Source organism: Scleropages formosus, chromosome 24 (assembly GCF_900964775.1).
Source record: "Scleropages formosus chromosome 24, fSclFor1.1, whole genome shotgun sequence".
Classification (NCBI taxonomy): Eukaryota; Metazoa; Chordata; class Actinopteri; order Osteoglossiformes; family Osteoglossidae; genus Scleropages; species Scleropages formosus.
In genome coordinates, this window is record NC_041829.1 from 6,253,177 (window position 1) to 6,273,979 (window position 20,803).

Genomic DNA, 20,803 nt, shown 5'->3' on the forward strand with positions numbered 1-20,803 from the left:
AAATTTGATAAACTGGCCATCAGCTGATCTCCAGGAGGAGAAAATAGCAATACTATCTTATTGATTTTTACAAAGGATCCATGGCTGCAGTCACAATTTTGCTGGCATAGCCTGAACAAAAAAAGGTTTAACAGGAAAAACAGAGGCAGAAGCACTTCAATACCAGCCAAGGATGTTCCTCATCATGTAATGAAATATGGTTTGATCTTGGACACTGTCATGCAGCACTCATGAGATCATCAACTAAATCATCATACAAAACGTGAACAAACTCACGATCCGGAGCAAGCAAAGGCTGACAAAAATGTGCTACTCAACAAACTGGTGGCATGTGGGCACGTGCATTTTGTCAGCACGTGTCACCATGCCACTTTGCAGCACCCAGATTCCACGTCATCCCAGTAACCAATGCCTGAGTCCAGCACCCCACTGGCTGTAACTTAGCAACCATTCCAACAGCAACCAATTGCAAATGATTATGCAGATTATGCAAAACAGCTCCAGTTTCTTATGAAATGTTCTATGATGTTAAAAACACAATTCTTTGCACTCAGTATAATACTGAGTAAAACAGCACACCTTACAAAGCAGGATTAAGATAATTTACAATGTGCTGCTTCTAAACAGCAGCATGACTCCACTCATTTCGATATTAATATTCCCTTGTGCTTCTCTTATTGTTATATGGCACCACTATGTTATTTCCTGCAACAGTGCTATTCCAAAACTGAGAGTTTTCTTTTAGATTTGTGACAACCACTTGGCCTTTTAAGGATGCCGTGGTCTCTCCACAAGTTTGACATTTATTTGTTGTCTGCACACCTTTAGACACGGACGGTTATGATAAAAAGCAAAAATATCCACAATATCACATCTTAAAGAATGTCTTTCACTCTGGAAACTATATACACACTGTGAAACATTGCGTAGCATCACTAACAAATGTTTGATTCTGCCATAGTACTCCTAAGCATAGTAAAAAAAAGTAGTAAAAAGCCATCTGCATAAATCAGTAAATAGTTGTAACTTTTAACACTGTAAGTTGCTTTGTTGAAGATGGAAATTAGATTCATTAAAAAAATAACAGAAAATAAAACAGCAATAGCATTGAATCGGCTATTTCTATTGTGATTTTTATTTAGCCTAATCAATGGATGTAATAAGGATTTTCCCTATGCTGTGGAATAGGAAGCAGTTCTTCCAACTGGCTTACAGGTTAAATGAATTATTGTGTTCTTCAATTTTTGTAGCGGGTTTATTCTATGTTCACTTAGTAGTTGTGTTGAATGTCTGCTCCGAACCCCCTGTTGCAGGGTTGACAGCGTGTGTCTGTGTGGTGGTGCTTGGTGTTGCGTCTCTGTCAATATTTGCACGGAGGACATACAGTATATGCAAGTAGAATAACTGTGTACAAGGTACAAATGCTGTTGTACTAAATATCAAGCCTGCTAAGCAAAAATGGGTACATTTTTTTTTTTCTCAAGCCATTATACTGAACCCCAGGATATGAGGGCTGAACGTAATTCAAAATGAAAAGCTACACCATCTATGCCGTCATCTCGTACCCATGACCGGCTAATGTAAAGCAGGGCATGTGTGTCTGATATTAATTTGTTAGTTCACCATCCGCTGCTTGTAGAGTATGAAGAAGCTGGGGAAAAAATGAATGCGTAGTAACAGCCCTAAAGACTACACTAGACTACACTGGACGACACAACACTACACAATTTCCACTAGGTGGAAATTGAAATATATCATGGTTGCTGGCTCAGCAGCAGGTAATACAAACAGATTTATACCACAACATAGTTTTAAGCGTACCATGTATTATTGTTGCTTTCGTAAGGCAATCTTTACAGTGAGAAGTGCTGGGCAGTCTGTATCCCTTCAAATTAAAGGCATTTAAAAATATTTGAGCTCTTTACATAATAGTTAGTAGCTAGTTCAAACCAGCAGCTGCTTTTTCTGATCCTGTTAAAGCGAGCTCAACATTTTTTTTCAGCCGTTTCTCACATGATCAAACGCAGAATTACTGCATTGCAGTGGGACGGTAGAAGAGAACGACAGCGTCCCTCATTGGCTATGCGTTTACCGGTCGACTGTGTTTTTTGAGTCTGAAATGGCACAGGGTCTCTTGATGTGATGTCACACATTTTTGCATGTGCTTCAAAAAAGCAAAGAATCGGAGATGGAAAGGTGCTTCACAACATAGTGACGGAAAGTCAGTGAACTATTGCGAATCTCACACAAAGCCGTCTACTTAATAGATGTCTAATGCAGTCACATAGACGGGCCTATGCAGTGCCATGAAGGTAAGACACGGTTCAGTCCAGCATGATTTCATTTTTGTTGGACACATCTGTCTACCGGAAGTACCTACACTCCAGTATTTCTGGTTCACATTGCCCTGTATTTGCGTAGCCAGTCCAAGCAGAATGTTCAATCCTGAAAATGTAGTTCTCTGAGCTGTCTTTTATCAATCAAATAAAAAAAATCAACTCTTTTTGCCACAAGAGAGATTAATATCAAAATATTTGAAAATAAAACATTTGTTTGGCAATTGACACAACTCATATATATCTAGAAATCCAGCACACATAAATAAATATGTGCCTATTGTAGGGCAGGTAAGGTAAGAGTCCAAAAATCAAGTTCTACTCATTGCACCATCTACTCAAAACCATTAGCACGGTTTACATGGTAAGGGAAGGTAGAGAAGGGGTTTATCATTGCCTTCTTCCATACATGACTTTAGACTGTAAACATGTGGGGAACATGCAAGTTTTACCCAATGTGAGCCTGAATTGAACCTTAACATATAGCCGAGGCACTTGTTGGTCACCAGCATTAGACACTAACACCTTCATGCCTCCAGTAGTTTTACATAAATTGCTTTTAAATGTTGAAGTCGAACAGTTCACATCTCACGTTTTGCTATGACCTATGCGTCTCCCCGGAAACATAATCCGCATTTGGTGGCAAAACAGCACAACCTGAAAAACTGGTGGCTCTGGGGTAAGCCGCATCCAGAAGAAAGAACTCACCTTCTCATAAGGGTCCGAGTCATAATTGAGGCCAATTCCGCAGTCATCCGTGATCTCTGACAGGTCCTCATCGTCAAACTCTTCCAGGCTGATGTCATGGGCTGGCCTGTGAGGAAGACAACAGAAACAGTGTGGTAAAAATGTTGTATGGTAAAAATCCTGAGGGTGTACAACTGCACCGAACAACCAAAAGACCATTGAATCTCTCCCTTACATGTCTGGCAGACTTTTCTGATTTTACCGAATGAGACTTTACCGTGATAATGAAAATATGAGGCTCCCCAGTGAATTTTTTAAATGTAAATATATCATAGTACCTCACCATGTAACATTTCATTTGATTACTTAGACCTTTGGAGATAATAAAAAAAATATGGTTCTGGTATAATCACTAGGTCACTTTTGCACTTCTGCTATAAATATATAAATCAGAATATACCACAGAAATGAGCCGATGATGCCGCAAAGCATACCTTCAAAGCAAGTTGCAAGATTAATAGGGTAATGTAAACAGTTTAAGATCACTATTTCTGCATTTAGTTATAAAAACATAAAGGTGTTTTCCATGTAATAATCTGTTTATTATTAAACAGGGTATTTGTGCATTGGATTAAAGTTGGCAAGAGACATGAATAAACCAATCTGGCTTTTAGAGATTGTTGCATGCCTTTTATGTTCAAACTGAGTTTAGTAACTGTGATAAAACAAATTCAACATTTTTCTTCAGCGATAGAGTATTCAAACAATATTTAACAAAGGAACAGCAACGGAAGTGCTAATGTAATACAACCGACCTTGACAAGAGACTTGCTGCAGTTGTTTGTTATGTAGCCAAGGGAACAACCTTTAAATGAAAAATACTTAAATAACATTCATGATATTGATAGAATAGTTTCTCTACTGGAAACAGAAAACCGTGACTGAGTGATAAACAAGCAAATTGTTTCAAATTTACAAAAAAATTTAAGTAGAAAATTATGAAATTAAGTACAAATTTACAAAAAAAATTACAGCAATTTATTGGATTTTGATGTCTTTCCATACACGTTGTTCAGTGACGCTATCCAGATTAAGGAGCTTTAATGAAATTTTCCATTTGATCCAAGGTGAGCATAAACAGCTTCTCCAAATTTCTGTATTTTTGATAAAGATTTTGACTCCATGTTTAAGAATGTATTCAACACTTACTGTAATAGCAATTAATACTTAATGCTATCATTCTAGTGTACATATAATGGTGACACTTGTTATCAGTAAATACTTTGTTGGAAGGGGTCCATTATATCCAATATGTGTGTACAGGAGGCCCTCATATTTCCATGGAAAATTCGGCACTGAATTAAGTGAACACCAGATTAGCTTGATAAGGGACCACTGGAAGGTGTATATAAGGCAGTGCCGATCTTCGCGGTGGTGTATCAACCATTTCGGCAACCATGAAGTGGCTTTTCGTTCTACTGGCTTGTGCGGTGCTGTCTGAGGGACTCGTTAGGTGAGACATTTCAATCTATCTTCTTTACACTTGTATGTGGGCCTGAGACTCTGATTTTGCTCTCAAAACCCTGACTCACAGAGCTACTTAAGTGAACTTGACATTATTCATGGAAACTTGGTTAGGATTAGAGTTAGGGTTAGCACAAGGGCATCTACAAAACTACTTGAAACATGTATGGCCTAGTTACTGGAGATAGTTGTGTGGTGGAACAGACTTATACCCAACTTTGACAAGCATTCAAGAAATGTATGCAACTCTGAGACAAAGTATTACATCAGAATCTTCTCAGTTACAATGAGGTTTTTAGAATTTTCCAATAATCATATTTACTAAATAGCATCTCATTAAAGTAGATTTCAGCTAAACAGGTCTGAGACAGATGTTTCGCAACAGTAGGACTTTCAGTATTGAATTCATATACTTTCTGGTTAAAAAAAAAACCAACATGACTTCCAATGTTATTCTCATAGAATATTACACATTGGAATCATGTCATCTTTTGAGAACAAGTGTTATTGCTGATGCATGCGGAGATCAGAAGATGAGCGATGTGCAAATTTTTGATCCACCCCACAGAGTACCTCTGACAAAGACAAAGTCCATCAGGAAGAGGCTGCAGGAACAGGGAGTCCGCCTGCTCTTCACTGATCCTGCCCTCAAGTATGAACCCTATAGGTCCCTGGCCATGTCAGCCATTGAACCCATTGACAACTATGCTGATGTAAGTAGCTCATTAGGATACTGTCCTTCATACATCAAATTAAGGAAAGAAAGATAGCTGAAGAATCCAGATCAACCAAATAGAGCAGTGATCCAGTGTGCAGTGTAACCTACTGAGACTAATGGAATACTGTGTGTGGGATCCCTCCTAGACCACCTACTATGGACCGATCACCGTCGGAACCCCACCACAATCATTTGGAGTCCTTTTTGATACCGGTTCAGCTAACCTGTGGGTGGACTCTATCTACTGCAACACCCAAGCCTGCAGTAAGTCTTTAACGTCAACACTTCATCGGCCAAACCGGAGACCTAGTACACATTCAAAATATCCTTCGAAATGCATGTAAAATGAGCTTTGAAATGTCACTGTGTATATTTCTTCACCTTGCAAATTTGCACTTCCAGATTTTGATACAATGGTTACATCCATAAATATGAAATGAGATTCCAGAGGGGGAGGGGAATAAATTGATTATATATGCAGTTCCCCACACACACACACACACACACACACACACACACACACACACACACACACACACACACACACAGACTGAAACTGCTTGTCCCGTCGCGGCGAACCAGAGCATCACCTGGCAACACAGGGCTCAAGGCTGGAGGGGGAGGGGACACACCCAGCATGGGACGCCAGTCCGTCGCAAGGCACCCCAAGCAGGACTTGAACCCCAGACCTGCTAGAGAGCGGGACCCAGCCAAGCCTGCTGCACCACTGTGTCCCCCATATGATAAATGTAGTTCTAAGAGAATGATCCAGATTTCCTGTTATGCTTATACAGTATGTCAAAATGTCCTGGAATAATCTTTCTTTCTGTCCACAGACAGTCACACCAAGTTTAACCCCCAGAGCTCCTCTACATTTACAAGCACGAACCAGACCTTCTACCTTCCCTATGGGGCTGGCAGTCTGGATGGCGTCTTTGGCTACGACACTGTCAATGTGAGTCTGCAATTATAAAATTTCTTTAGAATGGCTAAAATTAACATTCATTCAGTCTCTTTTTTTTCTCTTTTAAGAATCAAGATTCAGTTTCTTCAGTTTTAGATGAATGAGATAAAATAACACTGCTGGTCATGTACGTTTGCACATACATGGAATTTGATGCTGAGCACGCTTATTTGGGCACATTTAATATAACAGAACAAGTAAAAATGTAAATACAAGGTAATAAATTCAGAATAAAATACAATAAATGTTATACAAATAATATAATTATTTACAAGAATGTGTTGGAGCAAACTGAAGTAATATGAGCTCCGAAGCGGAGAGAGCAGAAATCCTAAATATATTATTTTAGGATATATATACTATGCAATGAGCTGGAAGATAGATATTTCACTGTAAAAAAAAACACTTCCAGAATGCTGTAATGACCTGATATTTAAATGGCTGCATTTTGTGTTAATGATGTCTGTAACAGTGGCAGCACGGTGGTGCAACATAGTATACACAGCATTCTTAAGTTTCCTTAGTCAAAAGAGAAAACTAAATGCTATTTAAGAATCATTGATTTTCCTGAAAAAGGAATAAATGTAATGTATAAATAAATAAATGCAAATATAATCATAACTATGTCTGTATGCCTTTATAGGTCGGAGGTATTGTCATCACCAACCAGGAGGTGGGCTTGAGCACCAACGAACCGGGTCAGAACTTCGTGGTGGCTCCTTTTGATGGCATCCTGGGGCTTTCCTACCCTTCCATCTCTGCTGGAGGCGAGACCCCCGTCATGGACAACATGATGCAGCAGAATTTGCTGCAAGCTGATTTGTTTGCCTTCTACTTAACTGGGTACTGCTCAGTTGACCTCCTCCTGTGATTACTGGGTTTAGATGCCACAGTGCATTTTGAATTATACTTATAATCTAGATCACACACCACCAAAAAAGCAATCACAGCTGTCCATTATTTACATCTACCTTTAAATTTTACATGCAAGTTTAAAACGTGCAGCTATTTTTCTGATGTTACAGCACATCTGCCAAAAGACTCAAGAGCTGCTAATGTAATTACTGCTGAGTCTTTCTTGTGCAAAATTGGTCTTTAAAACCAACTGAATGTGATGGTTTGGCTGTACCTTCTTGTTACCTCCCACAGGAATGAGCAGCAGGGCAGTGAAGTGGCTTTCGGTGGGGTGGACAACAGCAAGTACCAGGGTCAAATCTACTGGACTGCTGTCACTGCAGAGACCTACTGGCAGATTGCCATCAATGGGTAAATCCCATTCTGTGCCTGTTCCGTTCGACTGACCAACTTGATTAACAGATCGATTCACATTTCTGCCCTCTGTTTTCAGTTGCTTTTGCTATTTTCACAGATTTTTAACATTATTTGCCCTGTGTGAACACATTTCTGGTCACTGAACTGCTGATTTGTGATGTTCTGAACCTCGCAGGTTCCAGATCAACAACCAAGCCACAGGCTGGTGCAGTCAGGGCTGCCAGGCTATTGTGGACACAGGGACCTCCCAGCTTACCTGCCCCCAGCAGTACCTGGGTTACCTGATGCAGTCAATTGGTGCTCAAGCCGACCAGTATGGAGGGGTAAGGTCTTCACAAGATCACAAAAAATGAATATCCTTATTTTTGAAGAACCCATCCCCAACCAGAAGAAACCTTCCAACAGGTCCACCCCCAAAAGAACTTTTCTCATTCCCTTTCCGTTTCTTTGCTTTTTGCAGTACTACGTTGACTGCAGTGAGGTATCCAACCTCCCAACACTTTCCTTCACTATTGGTGGAGTGAATCTGCCCCTGCCACCTTCTGCCTACATCTCGATGGTAAGCAGCGTGTACACTAAACACTTTTTACTATTCATATGTAAGTAGATTGGGGTGAAATCGCTATACAGTCGTATTTGTAGGAATCTGCAAGTCTGGAATTATTTTACACTTTTCTTTATTATGTCTTAATTTGCAACCTTTTTAGAAAATATTGTTTCTCAGCAACAATGTTCGAAGGCATAATTGTAAAAGGCTTTACGTGAACCTCTGTGGCAGGAAAAAAAAAAAAAAGAAAAAAGAAACACTGTTCTTTTCTGGCTTCCCAGGACAACCAGTACTGCGAGGTGGCTATTTCTTCCACCTACCTGCCTTCACAGAACGGCCAGCCGCTTTGGATCTTGGGAGATGTTTTTCTGAGGCAGTATTACTCTGTCTACGACCGTGCCAACAACCAAGTTGGTTTCGCTACTGCAGCCTAAAGCCGTCGGCCTTCATGCTGCATGATATTTTAACAGTCATGTTGTAACCAAAGTCTGCCTGATAGTGCTTGACATCTTCTGAGTGTCCTTCAGAAATCATACTAATACCACCCCTTAGTGCCCATTAAATGTGGATTTCAGATTCAAGTTAATATGGCAATTTAAAATTCAGATTATTTTAAATTACCTTTTTAATTCCATGTCATTCATTAAATCATCCCTCCTGATATAATTCTTTAGATGTTTTGTCTTCCTTGAAACTTCTCCTCAGTTATGTTAAAATGATGTATTCTTACTAACAATTTAATTAAATCGTCCCTTATGACACACAGTCTCTGCTCATTTTGACCATGAATCAGACAGCGATGTGTTAATAGATGCATCTCACTGGACTCCAACTGACCGACTGGAGAAAACATCTCAGCCCATTTGTAGACAGTGAATATCACATATGACTCTTCTGTAGTTCAGTAGTCCACTACACAAACACTACAAAGGTTCCAATTTATGAAAAATGCCACCCATTCAGTTGGGAATGACAGGGCGAATTAAAGTCTTTAATCACCCAATATTTTTTTTAGGATGCTTAGTGTTAGATTGCTCTAACCAATACTATTTTACATTAGACCAATGGGTCTATCTGTGAAGTAGATTGGAACCCCCCTCTAATGCAAAATGATGCTGATAAGAGCGATCCGACACTAGGCATCTTAAAAATATTTGGGTGGTTCCAGACCTGTATACCCATCCGCCATTATACTATATGTACAGATATTCTCTTATTCGGACTTCACAAATATGTATGACTCGTCCAGGTAGCCTATAAGTACTCTGTCCCGGGTTATTCGGACTTTTCACAAAAGTCGAATCCATGCTGAAAGATCTGCACCCTTCAGAACCAACTGATGCACCTGTTAACTATGATCCATCATATTTGATGTTTTTGACTATTGTCGCGGCGTATTGCTGTAACACCCGGACAAAGACGTAACATATATAAGAGTATTTATAACCGCACAGTGCGAACTAGACTATACAGTGCAGATGCGATATAATAAACACAGAACAAAAATACAGACAAGATATTTGTGCAAATTAATAAATGAAACAGAAATATGTTATTAGAACGTAGAGGAGTCATGAAATACAGGACTGGAACACGGGAACCGGACCGGACAGGTGAACAGAATGGCTCAGACAAGACAGAACTCGGGATTCGAACGCAAACACCCATGGAACAGGCCTTGGGAAACCACTGAATAAACAAGGATCGCTAGGCTATCACAAGAAAGGCAGTACAGTGCTGATCAAGAATCTGCAATCTTGGGTATGTTCTTTGGTACTTTTATAGCTGTTGATTGTTGAGCACCAAATTAGAAACAGATGTATGGGTTTGGTTTGATGAGACAAGAGTTACACCTCCTGTTGTTGCAGGAATTCTTACTCATCAGACATGGCAAATGTAACGGAGGTGCCATTCAGGACCTGGTGGGGGTCAGATCCTGACATTTTAAGTACCTGACAAGAGGCTACAACCTCCAGGCTTCAGGATGCATGGTGAGCTGAGTAGGGAGTATAAGGATTAGGGATGATATGCCCTTAATCCTGAATCCCAGTTGACTGGGGGCTGTTATAATCCATATCCCTGATTCCCTCCTTCTGCTCTCTTGCATATCCTTTTATTTTATACCTGAAGGAGGAAAAGCAGCAGGGTGCTTCTGAAACATATTCACATCTGGACTCTTATCTGAAATTTAACAGAGATTTTCTGGAGATTAGGAAAACTGAGATTAAATACAGTATTTAAATATCGTACGTGTTCATGGTGTACAAAGCTTTCTTCGTTTGTTGTTTCTGAGAAACGTTCTTGTTTTTCTTGCCGTAAGAGAGTCTGATTCAGTAGAATTTCCTTCTGATGTACAACTGATATGCAATGTGTGCAACTTCACCTATGCAATGGATGCTGATATATGCAATGCATGCAACTTCTTTCACTCTTATAGTGCAGCATCAAGCTTTGATGAACCTATTGATCACAGATGAGAGAAGCCCTCAGCAAGTGGAGTTAAATACGGCTCTAGTGTGCCAGTGGGTTGAGGTTAATGCAAATTCCGAATCCAAAGGAGGCAATTACCCACAATCCCTTGCATGTCTCTCCGAGCTTTTTTTCTCGGCAATCCATATCTGAACTGATTAAAGCACAGCATTGCTGTGAGGGAGCTGGGCCAGCATTAAGGACACATCCACCCACGCTACCTAAGCACCAAGGAGCTCTCTTGTTGAGAACTGCCAAGAAAACAGTAGCAACCGCTAACAAATAGCAGCATCCTGGGTACAAAATTCAGCCGTCAAAGTCTCCACTAGCAATCGCATTTCAATGACATATTCACAGACATACAAGACTTTTCCTATCAGATGTATAAGGTATAATGAGAGACTTACATTTCACATCTCCAGAGTAATTTGCATTGTGTCAAGGGCATCCTCCTTCAGGTGATCCATTAGCTGTGTACTCAGCAAGGAAGTGATAATAAAGTCAAGACTGGTGCAACTGCAGCATGGTCCATTCTTTAGGGTGCTGCTGCTTGCTTTATACATAGTGATGTTGAGAAGCCAACTGGGTAAAAACCAAACAAAGTCGAAGGCTTTTATCCCACTATGGAGCATGTAAGAATCACATGGAAATCATGAAAAAGTTTCAGCAGTTAAAGCAATTCAAATATGAGGTAAGAATTAAAGGAGCCCTGATGATACCTTTGACACAGACTCATCACAATGGATACAGCACCTAATATGAAATGTTTTGTCGAGTTACAGTATAGCAACAGATCTGTTACCAGCTGAGGCATTCAGATAGGTTTGGGTGACAGCTCAGTCTGACAGTGACAAACTTAGAGGACCAATACTAATGAATTCTGGAACACATGGATACCATTCTGGTAGTTACTGGAAAGTGCCACATGATCATACCAGTGATAAACTGAAATCTTTTGACCCTGAGCCCACGGTCTATGTACAGTATGTGGACATATTTGCTTTTTTTCGGTGCACTGTCTATTTGTCTGCTTTTTTCACCCTCTGCTGTGCATAAAACCAATAAAAAAATCCAAACAAAAAGATTTCAAACTCAAAATATCTACACCAGGTTGGGGTTATAAAAACCTACCCCTGGAGCCAGGTTTGAGGCAGTATTGGCTGACCATTATTGCAAACAATTTGCAGCTCAAACCACTATATTACCAGTTGTCCCCCTTGACCCAGGCAGTAAATACAGATCACAGAATATCTCAGAATAACTAGTATAGACAATTTTTCCATGCCAGTTTCTTGACAGAAATGATGCAATGGCTTGGGATGCAAAGTTATTTCCTCAACCTTAATCTAGTGGCTTCAAGAATGTTCAGTTACCTGCCACAGTGGGGTAAAATCTCTGCTCATCCAGCAAACAAGTCTTGCTTAAGTTTTAAACCAGTCACTGAAACAAGCTCCATAAATGCTATAATAAAGCACATACCCATCCAAAATATACCGTACATCACGAATCCTTTTTGATACTTATTACTACATGTCATACTCATTACTACATCTTGCTTTTATGCTAACCCATCGGGTCGCTTTACAGCTCCAGGGCTTGATTTTCTCATCATGCCCCAATCTCAGCTTTGTAAGAGCTATGAGTCACAGCTATGAGTTTTCTGTCTTCATACTAGTTTCCAGCTCAAATTCCATTTGTCACAGAAAATGCAAAACTCCAAGTGCAAGTGAACTGTGGATTCTAAACTGCTATTATCCAGAGATATGCAAATTTAAGTAATAGTTCCGCAATTAATTTGTGGAAAATGTTGTGTTCAAATACACGCACACACATTGTCTGAAACCGCTTGTCCCAAGTGGGGTCACGGCGAACTGGAGGCTAACCCGGCAACACAGGGCGCAAGGCAGGAGTGGGAGGGGACACACCCAGGACGGGATGCCACTCCACTGCAAGGCACCTCAAGCAAGGCTTGAACCTCAGACCCGCCATAGAACAAGACCCGGCCAAACTCGCTGCGCCACCGCACCCCCTGTATTTAAACACTTCATTATGTAACAAAGTTAAATATCCTGAATCAAGGGAATAAAACACTTTGGCACTTTGGAAACATGAAATTCAGTTTAACATTGTTGCATTTGAAAAAGCACTGAGGGCTTCGCTTGTCAGGTCATTTCTCAGGTATTTTATTTAGTTGACAGACGCAACAATTTTATTCACATTACAAACTTTTAATAATTAAATAAAAAGCCTATATTCAGGGACCCATTTCAAAAAGATGCTGTGAAAATTCAAGGTGGCACTGGCTTTTGAAATTTTACAAACAGGCGGTGATGCCCTGTTTTTAGTGTAAATATATATTAACAAAGACTTTTGTTATATGTGACAGCGAGACCACAACAATACGTCGCAGTGGGAGAAATACAGCTTTAGTTTACATAAGCGGAGTCACCGGTGAAGTGTTTGCAGTGTCTTCCACAGAACAATAGCATGTTTAACTGCCAAATCTTATCTGCAGCTGGAGTGTATTACACATGCTAACCCCATCCGGGCCCTTGTGGATTGGGTCACCTTCAGAACACCATGGGGTGTCCTCAGTGAATTGCAAACAATGTGATTATTTAATATGGTCCATCATATTATGAAAAGCTTTGAACTTGCACTCCCATGACCAGTGACAAGTTTCCCACTTTCCTTACTACTTCAGCATATACTAGTATAACACTGCACACAGTTTAGGCAAATTAGTCATTGCAAACTGCAAAAGCAACTCGCGTAAATTAATCGTTTAAAGCACCATTGCAGAACCTTACTGAGAGGCCTTGTCACATATTGTCTGAAGTTATTATTTAATATATTTATCAATGTAATATTACAGCTATTATTAAAATGCACATCCAGGAAGAATAATATTATCACCTATCGGTATTTTATTACTATTTGAAATAGAAATGTAAAAAATTTGTGTCCGGTTTGTACCCACTCAACAACTACTGCACTTTGTAGATGGAAATCACAAGTAAAATCAAAAAATATCATCTCAAATAATATTACTTGTCTTGCATGAGTATTAAATTTTTGATAGAGCTGACTGGATAAATTGAATCCATTAACATCATCAGTCATTAAATACAAGTAAACAAGTCAAATAAAAAACACACACCATACACATACACATATACACACCAGAAAAGATTTTAACCATTTAAAGGGAACACCACAACTCTGCAGAAAGAGTACTCTTTTTAATACTTGTGGCGCAGGGTGTCTGAATACCAGTTTCCCATGGAAAATACTTCAATTTGTATAAAAGCCTTCGAAAAACTGCTGTGAGGCAAGGTATTTAAAATTCAAAAGTGTTTTAAAAAAAAAACTCTGGTGCAGAGTCTGTGTTAGACTCTGCCTTAGATCTGCATTTCATATGCATAAGGTTCACTTATGTGTGCAAGAAGTCTTTCCAAAGTGTAGAAGTGGAGTAAACTTTTTTTCTCTGATCCATAAAGGATGAAATGTAAATTATAATATAATATAATATTCATTGAAATCGAAACAAATTAATGATAACCCTTATACCTTTTAAATTTAGATCATGACTGTATAATTATACAGGTACAGTAGTTATCAGAATGTTGTAGCTATTATGTGTTTGTTTAACAGTTGCCACGGCTCAATGGAAAATTCAACAATGAAAAAAAGATAAAGAATTGTGTTTGACCTGATAATGGACTATTCCACTGTGTACATGAAAACATGCCAATCTTAATAAAAGTATATTCAATAGTTGGTCAGCCATGAAGTACAGTAGATATCAGGTGTTAGAATACTTTCCCAAAATACTGATTCTCCCAAAAACCCACCTGAAATGTACTCAGAAAAACTGATGTCTCCAGAATCATTGCTAGGTAAAATGGTACACTTATGGGTCTATTCAAATACTACAGACACAAAGCGCCTTAATAGGCCATATGTTGTCGAACGACCACACACATTAAAGAATGTCTCACCAAAATAAATCACAGCTAGGGTAGCTAAGGAAGCTTAAGGTGATTGAATATAAATATTATGTGCAACATAATATATTTTATGAATAAGAATCCTTCAGACATATGTCTTCATGGTGTTCGCTTTGCTACATCGCAACTGGGAATCATTTCCCTACCCAACCTCACAGAACGGGCAGCCCCTCTTGGTTCTGGGAGATGTCTTCCAATCTGCCTACATCCGCATAAATGACCAAGTGGGCAATACCAATCTAAAGCAAAGAGCCTAGAGTTGATTCAGCCACCATCCTGCACACAGTCCCATCCATGCCACAATACCCACAATGACCGCAGGTGTAAAGTTAAAGAGCTACATACTGTTGCGTATGATAACATCATTAAAGAAGACAGTAAGATCACTCTAGATCTTTCGCTACATAATCTGATGGTGAGAAAGCATCCATGATGAATAACACTGTTGACGATGAACATATAAATGCAAATCTTCATCTGTCATCTCAGACTTGATGGCTGTTTAAACTGAAAAAAAAAAGCATCACCTCCTTACAATGTAATTAGACTGGATCTGGGCTCTGATTTGAGGAAATGATATCTTCTTGGGAGTTGGAAAAATAATTTTCTCCTGGTGTCTCTGCACTGTGATGAGTGATAGCCCTATACTCTGGTATCACCATGGTCACAACATTTCACATCATCTCTCCAACAGCGTGGATAGGCCAGACACCAAGCTATTTTCTCAATGCTGACACATTGATAGTGATTCTTCTCCATTGGCGTGAACAGGTTTTGATCAGTTAGCTAAATCTATAATCAGCATTAAAAAATACCTTATTTGTACTATTAATTTATAGAGTCTGTTGCCAGTGGCAACTGATAGAATAATGGTCACTGCTGTCTTTGCATATGAAGGTGGCAGGTTTTAATCTTATTGCTGAAATTCCCTTAAGCAATATCTGTACCTTATATTGCTCCAGTAAAATTACTGCGATGCATAAATTGATAAATAATTTTAGGTAGCTTAACATTCTAAGTTGCTATGGTAAAAATGTCAATTCATAAAGGTAAAACTTTGCTGCTTACAACCTCTGTATCAGCATGGTGCTTATTCAATGCAAATATCAGCTCCTCCCCTTATTTTTTCCCCAATTTTATTGTCACTCTATATTCCACAGCTGTCAAGATGGTTATTCTGTGACAGAAAATTGTGTCTCAAAGAAACTGCAGGATAAATGTTAATAAAACAAAAATTGACCTTGGCAGGGTATTTAATAAAGGTTCTTTTTTCTCTCAGCTATCCTCAGTTAGTACTAAAGGAATATACATTCACATAAAGGAAAATAATTATACATATCATCTCTCAGGATTTCATTACTATATGAAATCTAAAAGGAAGAAGAAGAAGGAAAAAAAAAGCTGTCACTGAATTTAACCACCGCTGTACTTTGAGATGTGGAGCTCACAAGGAATAGTGCATAAAATTGTTGCAACAAAAATTGCTATTCTTGCATGAAAAATTAACAAAAGTTTACATTACTTAGCTGACTCTTTAACAACATTGGTGTCATCTATAATAAGTAATTAACAATAAATATTCAACTGTAAAACAATCCATAAAGCAGAACAGATTTCAACAGTTTCAAGAAGGCATCTTTATTACTTTTGACACTTATTGCACACAGTGTCTAAATACCATTTTTAAATGAGCAATAATTTTACCGCATTGGAACTTAGTAGAAATACTGGAAGAACTATGGGTTAATAAATTATTATGTAAAGCTTTGGTGAGTTTTTTTGGGTCTGTGCTTTATTTACTGCCCTTGAAGGTTTACCTACTATTGAAAAAAGTCTTTTTAAAAATTTGAAATAAGGTTTACTGATCCAAATACGACAATGCCACTTAAAATAAGTCTTAATTATATTTTCAAAACAAATTAAAGACAACCATTAGCATGCCTTATCACTAATGTTGGCATGCTTGAAAATGTCCTGTGGCTATCAGTATATTCAGCGACTGTGCGTTCCTACCACGCGATTCCATGGAAAATCCAGTAGATAATCCAAGAACTGAGATAAAGGTCCGTGTTCATAACCTGATAAGGGACCAACAAAATGAATATATAAAGACGCGTCAACTTTAGTGACTGTGTTTCCACCACCTGGACGACCATGAAGTGCCTTGTTATTGTACTGGCTTGTGTGGTGCTGTCAGAGGGACTCTTCAAGTGAGACACTTAAATCTACCTGCTTCATTCTTATTTGTGACCCCATGATTCAGTTCTGTCTTCAGATGATATGTTTCTGGTGATTTTCAGAGCTAAAAATGAAGACACTCACAGTTTGGAATATTAGTGTTATTCTTTATTTATTTCATGCTTGGGTTGAATTAGAATAAATGGGTGTTGATATATGAAGTGTTGAAGTCGTCTTCACAGCACAATATATTGGGGAATCATTTCAACATATTGCAGGTGTTACTGCCAATGCACGTGAAGACCCGAGACAAGTCATGTGCGCCTTTCTTATTTTTCTCATCCCACAGAGTCCCTCTGACAAAGACCAAATCCATCAGAGAGCGGCTCCTGGAAAAAGGGGTTCACCTGCCATTCACTGACCCCGCCCTCAAGTATAAGCCCTACAGGTCCCTGGGCATGTCTGCCATTGAATCAATGGCCAACTACGCTGATGTAAGTACCCTCTCAATTTGTCCTTCAATTTAAAATTCGGAGGGGTTATGAAGCCCGAAGAGGTTCGATCCAACCAGGGATGATGCAGTAAAGTCCATTCCAGAGTTTGCTTTGAGGTTAGTAGGTCAGTCTTTGTTGGGTTCCTTCTAGACCACCTACTATGGACCGATTACCATTGGAACCCCACCACAATCATTTGGAGTACTGTTTGATACCGGGTCAGCTAACTTGTGGGTGGACTCAGTCTACTGCAACACCCAAGCCTGTAGTAAGTCTTTAACTTTTGTTCCATCATTTCCTATTATATGTTAATATCAGTGTGTGTTAATGAATAAATTTTTAAAAAAATGTAAAAGTACAGCTAAGAAAATGCGATTTGTGTTTTGAATAGCAGTCTATTTTTATGTTCTCAGATGCTCACCCCAAGTTTGACCCCTCAAGTTCATCAACATACTCTTCCACCAGAAACACTTTCTATCTTCCCTATGGTACTGGGAGTCTGTATGGAGTCTTTGGCTATGACACAGTCAACGTGAGTTTGTTTTTTTATGTACAGTAATTAATTATACTTACTAATTATACTTATTATTTATTATCAAATCTCCTCAAAATCTGGCATTGCCTTAAATTATTGTTTATTTAGCTAGCATAACATTGTAAGTTCAGTACATGAAGGTAACAATCTGACAATGTTACTGCTATTACAGTTGTGAACATCTGACATTCCCCTAACATTTAGACATAATTTTACAAAGTTGAAACTGACAAATTGTCAGTCAATTGTCATATTTGCATGGTAAACTATCATTTCTCCAGGTCGGGGGCATTGTTGTCACCAACCAAGAGTTGGGCCTGAGCACCAACGAGCCCGGCGAGACCTTCCTGCAGGCCCAGTTTGATGGAATCCTGGGGCTTTCCTACCCTTCAATCGCTGCTGGTGGTGCCACACCTGTGATGGACACCATGATGCAGGAGAATCTGCTGCAGTACAACATGTTTGCTTTCTACCTAAGCAGGTGTGGAGAAACATATCTTTTCCTGATGGGTGATGTGCACCTCTTTCAAATCAAAAGCTATGCTAGTGCAGATAACGCAGTAGTTAGTGCTGTGGGCTTGCCATTTGTAAGGACTGGGGTTCCAGTCATTACTTCTTTTGTTAAACCCTTCATAAAGATGCTTAGCATGAATTAATACAGAAAAATATTCAGCTCTATAAATGGCTAAATGATGGCAAGTAGTTCAGTGTACAAAGATATTCTTGTATGCTGTTTTTGACAATGGTGTCAACTAATTAAAAAATGTAAACGTGAATTAGGACAGAACTAGTGCTCCAAATTACTGTCTCTCTTGTCATCAACATAGATTGTTATTAATTGAAATTTAAATTAATTTTATGGTATAATTTGCAGATAAAATGTTTTTTATTACATTTTTTTAATTATTTTATTTATTTGAGGAACCATATTCTAAAACCATGAATCACTACAGGAAATTTATTCTATAATAAGAAAAAAATGATTTTTTTTTTTTTTTTTTTTTTTTTTTAAAACTTATTGACTGTGATGTGCTTGTGTGTCTGTTTGTTGACGCATTTGTTACTATATAGGAATGAACAGCAGGGAAGTGAAGTGGCTTTTGGGGGCGTAGACAACAACAAGTACCAGGGTCAGATCTACTGGACCCCTGTCACTGCTGAGACCTACTGGCAGATTGGTGTCAATGGGTAAATCCCATTCTGCGTTTTCTATATTCCCAATTTTACTCATACCTGATACTGTAGACCATAACTGAGTAGTTCCTGTCTCTAATCATTAGTGCTACTTTTGTTCCTATACACTGAATATTTACTTTGTGACTCCTTGATTTGTGAAGGTTCGCCGTCAACAATCAGGAGACAGGCTGGTGCAGTCAGGGCTGCCAGGCTATTGTGGACACTGGCACCTCCTTCCTCACCTGTCCTCAGCAATACATGGGTTACCTGATGCAAGCAATTGGTGCTCAAGCCAACCAATATGGAGGGGTAATTGACGCACTATCACCATCATGAAGAAACTAGCCTCTTACCTATCCCTCTTATGGTATTATGCTCAAAACTTGTAAAATCACTGGGGATTGTAATATAACAAAGGCTACAGCCAAACAGGTAAACTGCCCAGAAGCCCATCTGAATTAAATTACTCAAGGTCAACATTTTATTTTCTTTTTCCCCTAGTATGACGTTAACTGCAATGCAAACAACCTTCCAACACTGTCCTTCAATATCAATGGTGTGAACTTCCCGCTTCCTCCATCTTCCTACATTCTGGTGGTAAGTTCTCACCGATGCACCCAAAATTTCTCTGTTGACTTCAAGCAACACTGATATATTATTCAAAAATTATCAAAGACCAAAGGATGGAATTTGAATCCAGCTGTCTAAACATTACATTGTATCTCCCCAGCGAAACCAGGGTGGATACCAATATTGCCAGGTGGCTATTCAGTCCACCTACCTGCCCTCACAGAACGGCCAGCCACTCTGGATTCTGGGAGATGTCTTTCTGAGGGAGTATTATTCTGTCTACGACCGCGCCAACAACCAAGTTGGATTTGCCCAATCTGTCTGAAATTAGTAGTCTGAACCCCATGTGGAGTCCAGCCTGGTCTATGTTCTGCACACAGGAAAACTTGCATGTTGTTGCCTTACATCTTAAATCACATTTAAAAATTGTTTGACATGTATGCAATGCAGTTTTCATGTAGTTCACCATCAATCTGTGAAACTGTATCTTTTAGTCTAGTGCTTTAGTTATGAACTGAAGGCGCTCAAGCCCCACCACTCTTTCAAGTCATTCAATTAATTTCAATAAAAAGTCAACAATGTAGTTTGGTTTCTATGTTATTTCCAACCAAAAAATGTATAGCCATAGCATGTGGAGCATGAGGAAACACACATATTTATCAAACTGAACTCAGGTGATATGAAGTTGGAATTCTTGCGATTTTTAAGTGATTTTCATTGGAAAAGCATGTTGCACTGACTGTCTATACAATCACACCTCCTGCAAACAAAAGGAACAATAAAGACCTGTCATTGTGTTCTCAAGGATTACTGATGTCCACTTAATGGCTAAGTACGAGTTTGGTGGAAGTCACCTCTCAGTATTAGCTACAGAACTAATGTTTAGAGAATAAAATACGGTCATATTATGTGGAAACATAGCTGACAAGCTGTAGTGTATTGCTGATTCAGCACTGTGTTACAAACATGGTACAGGTACATATGTTCAGATATGTAACGGTAGAGAGTCTGAAAGCCTTTCTAGGCAAATACAATCAAAGGCACATAAAACATTTTCACAGTGACATAAACTGTCAAACGCTTCGGAAAACATAAATTATACTTAAAAATTTGTACATTTCGAACACTATACCGATTCCTCATCAAAAAGATAAAACTTTCTAAAAAAGGTAATCAGGCAAAATTGAATATGTTTCCAAAGAGTCGGTAATATATTTTGGTCTTCATGAGTGATAAGTCATATCTTACTGTTGTTAATAAATAGAACTGCTGTGATGCAAAACAAATTTAAGAGAAATCTGACAATAAAGTTTAATTATATTG

General features: G+C 38.8%; 3 protein-coding genes across 3 annotated transcripts in view; 2 read left to right on the forward strand and 1 right to left on the reverse strand.

The window, feature by feature from the left end:
• The window catches only part of LOC108936371 (C-Jun-amino-terminal kinase-interacting protein 2-like), a 60,484-nt gene that overhangs the window by 22,190 nt on the left and 17,491 nt on the right, over positions 1 to 20,803 (reverse strand). The window contains exon 2 of the mRNA XM_018755708.2: positions 3,045 to 3,150. Coding sequence (XP_018611224.2) covers positions 3,045 to 3,150 — 106 coding nt within the window. The remainder of the gene's footprint in view (positions 1 to 3,044; positions 3,151 to 20,803) is intronic.
• Positions 4,481 to 8,482, forward strand: LOC108936567 (gastricsin-like). Its single transcript, XM_018756007.1, has 9 exons — positions 4,481 to 4,536; positions 5,116 to 5,260; positions 5,412 to 5,529; positions 6,102 to 6,220; positions 6,873 to 7,072; positions 7,379 to 7,495; positions 7,677 to 7,824; positions 7,962 to 8,060; positions 8,330 to 8,482. The coding sequence occupies exons 1-9, from the start codon at positions 4,481 to 4,483 to the stop codon at positions 8,480 to 8,482; spliced, it is 1,155 nt and encodes a 384-aa protein (XP_018611523.1).
• Positions 16,682 to 19,805, forward strand: LOC108936564 (gastricsin-like). The gene is made up of 9 exons (XM_018756004.1): positions 16,682 to 16,737; positions 17,055 to 17,199; positions 17,350 to 17,467; positions 17,613 to 17,731; positions 18,016 to 18,215; positions 18,806 to 18,922; positions 19,072 to 19,219; positions 19,412 to 19,507; positions 19,641 to 19,805. Exons 1-9 carry the CDS (start codon positions 16,682 to 16,684, stop codon positions 19,803 to 19,805), a joined length of 1,164 nt encoding a protein of 387 aa, XP_018611520.1.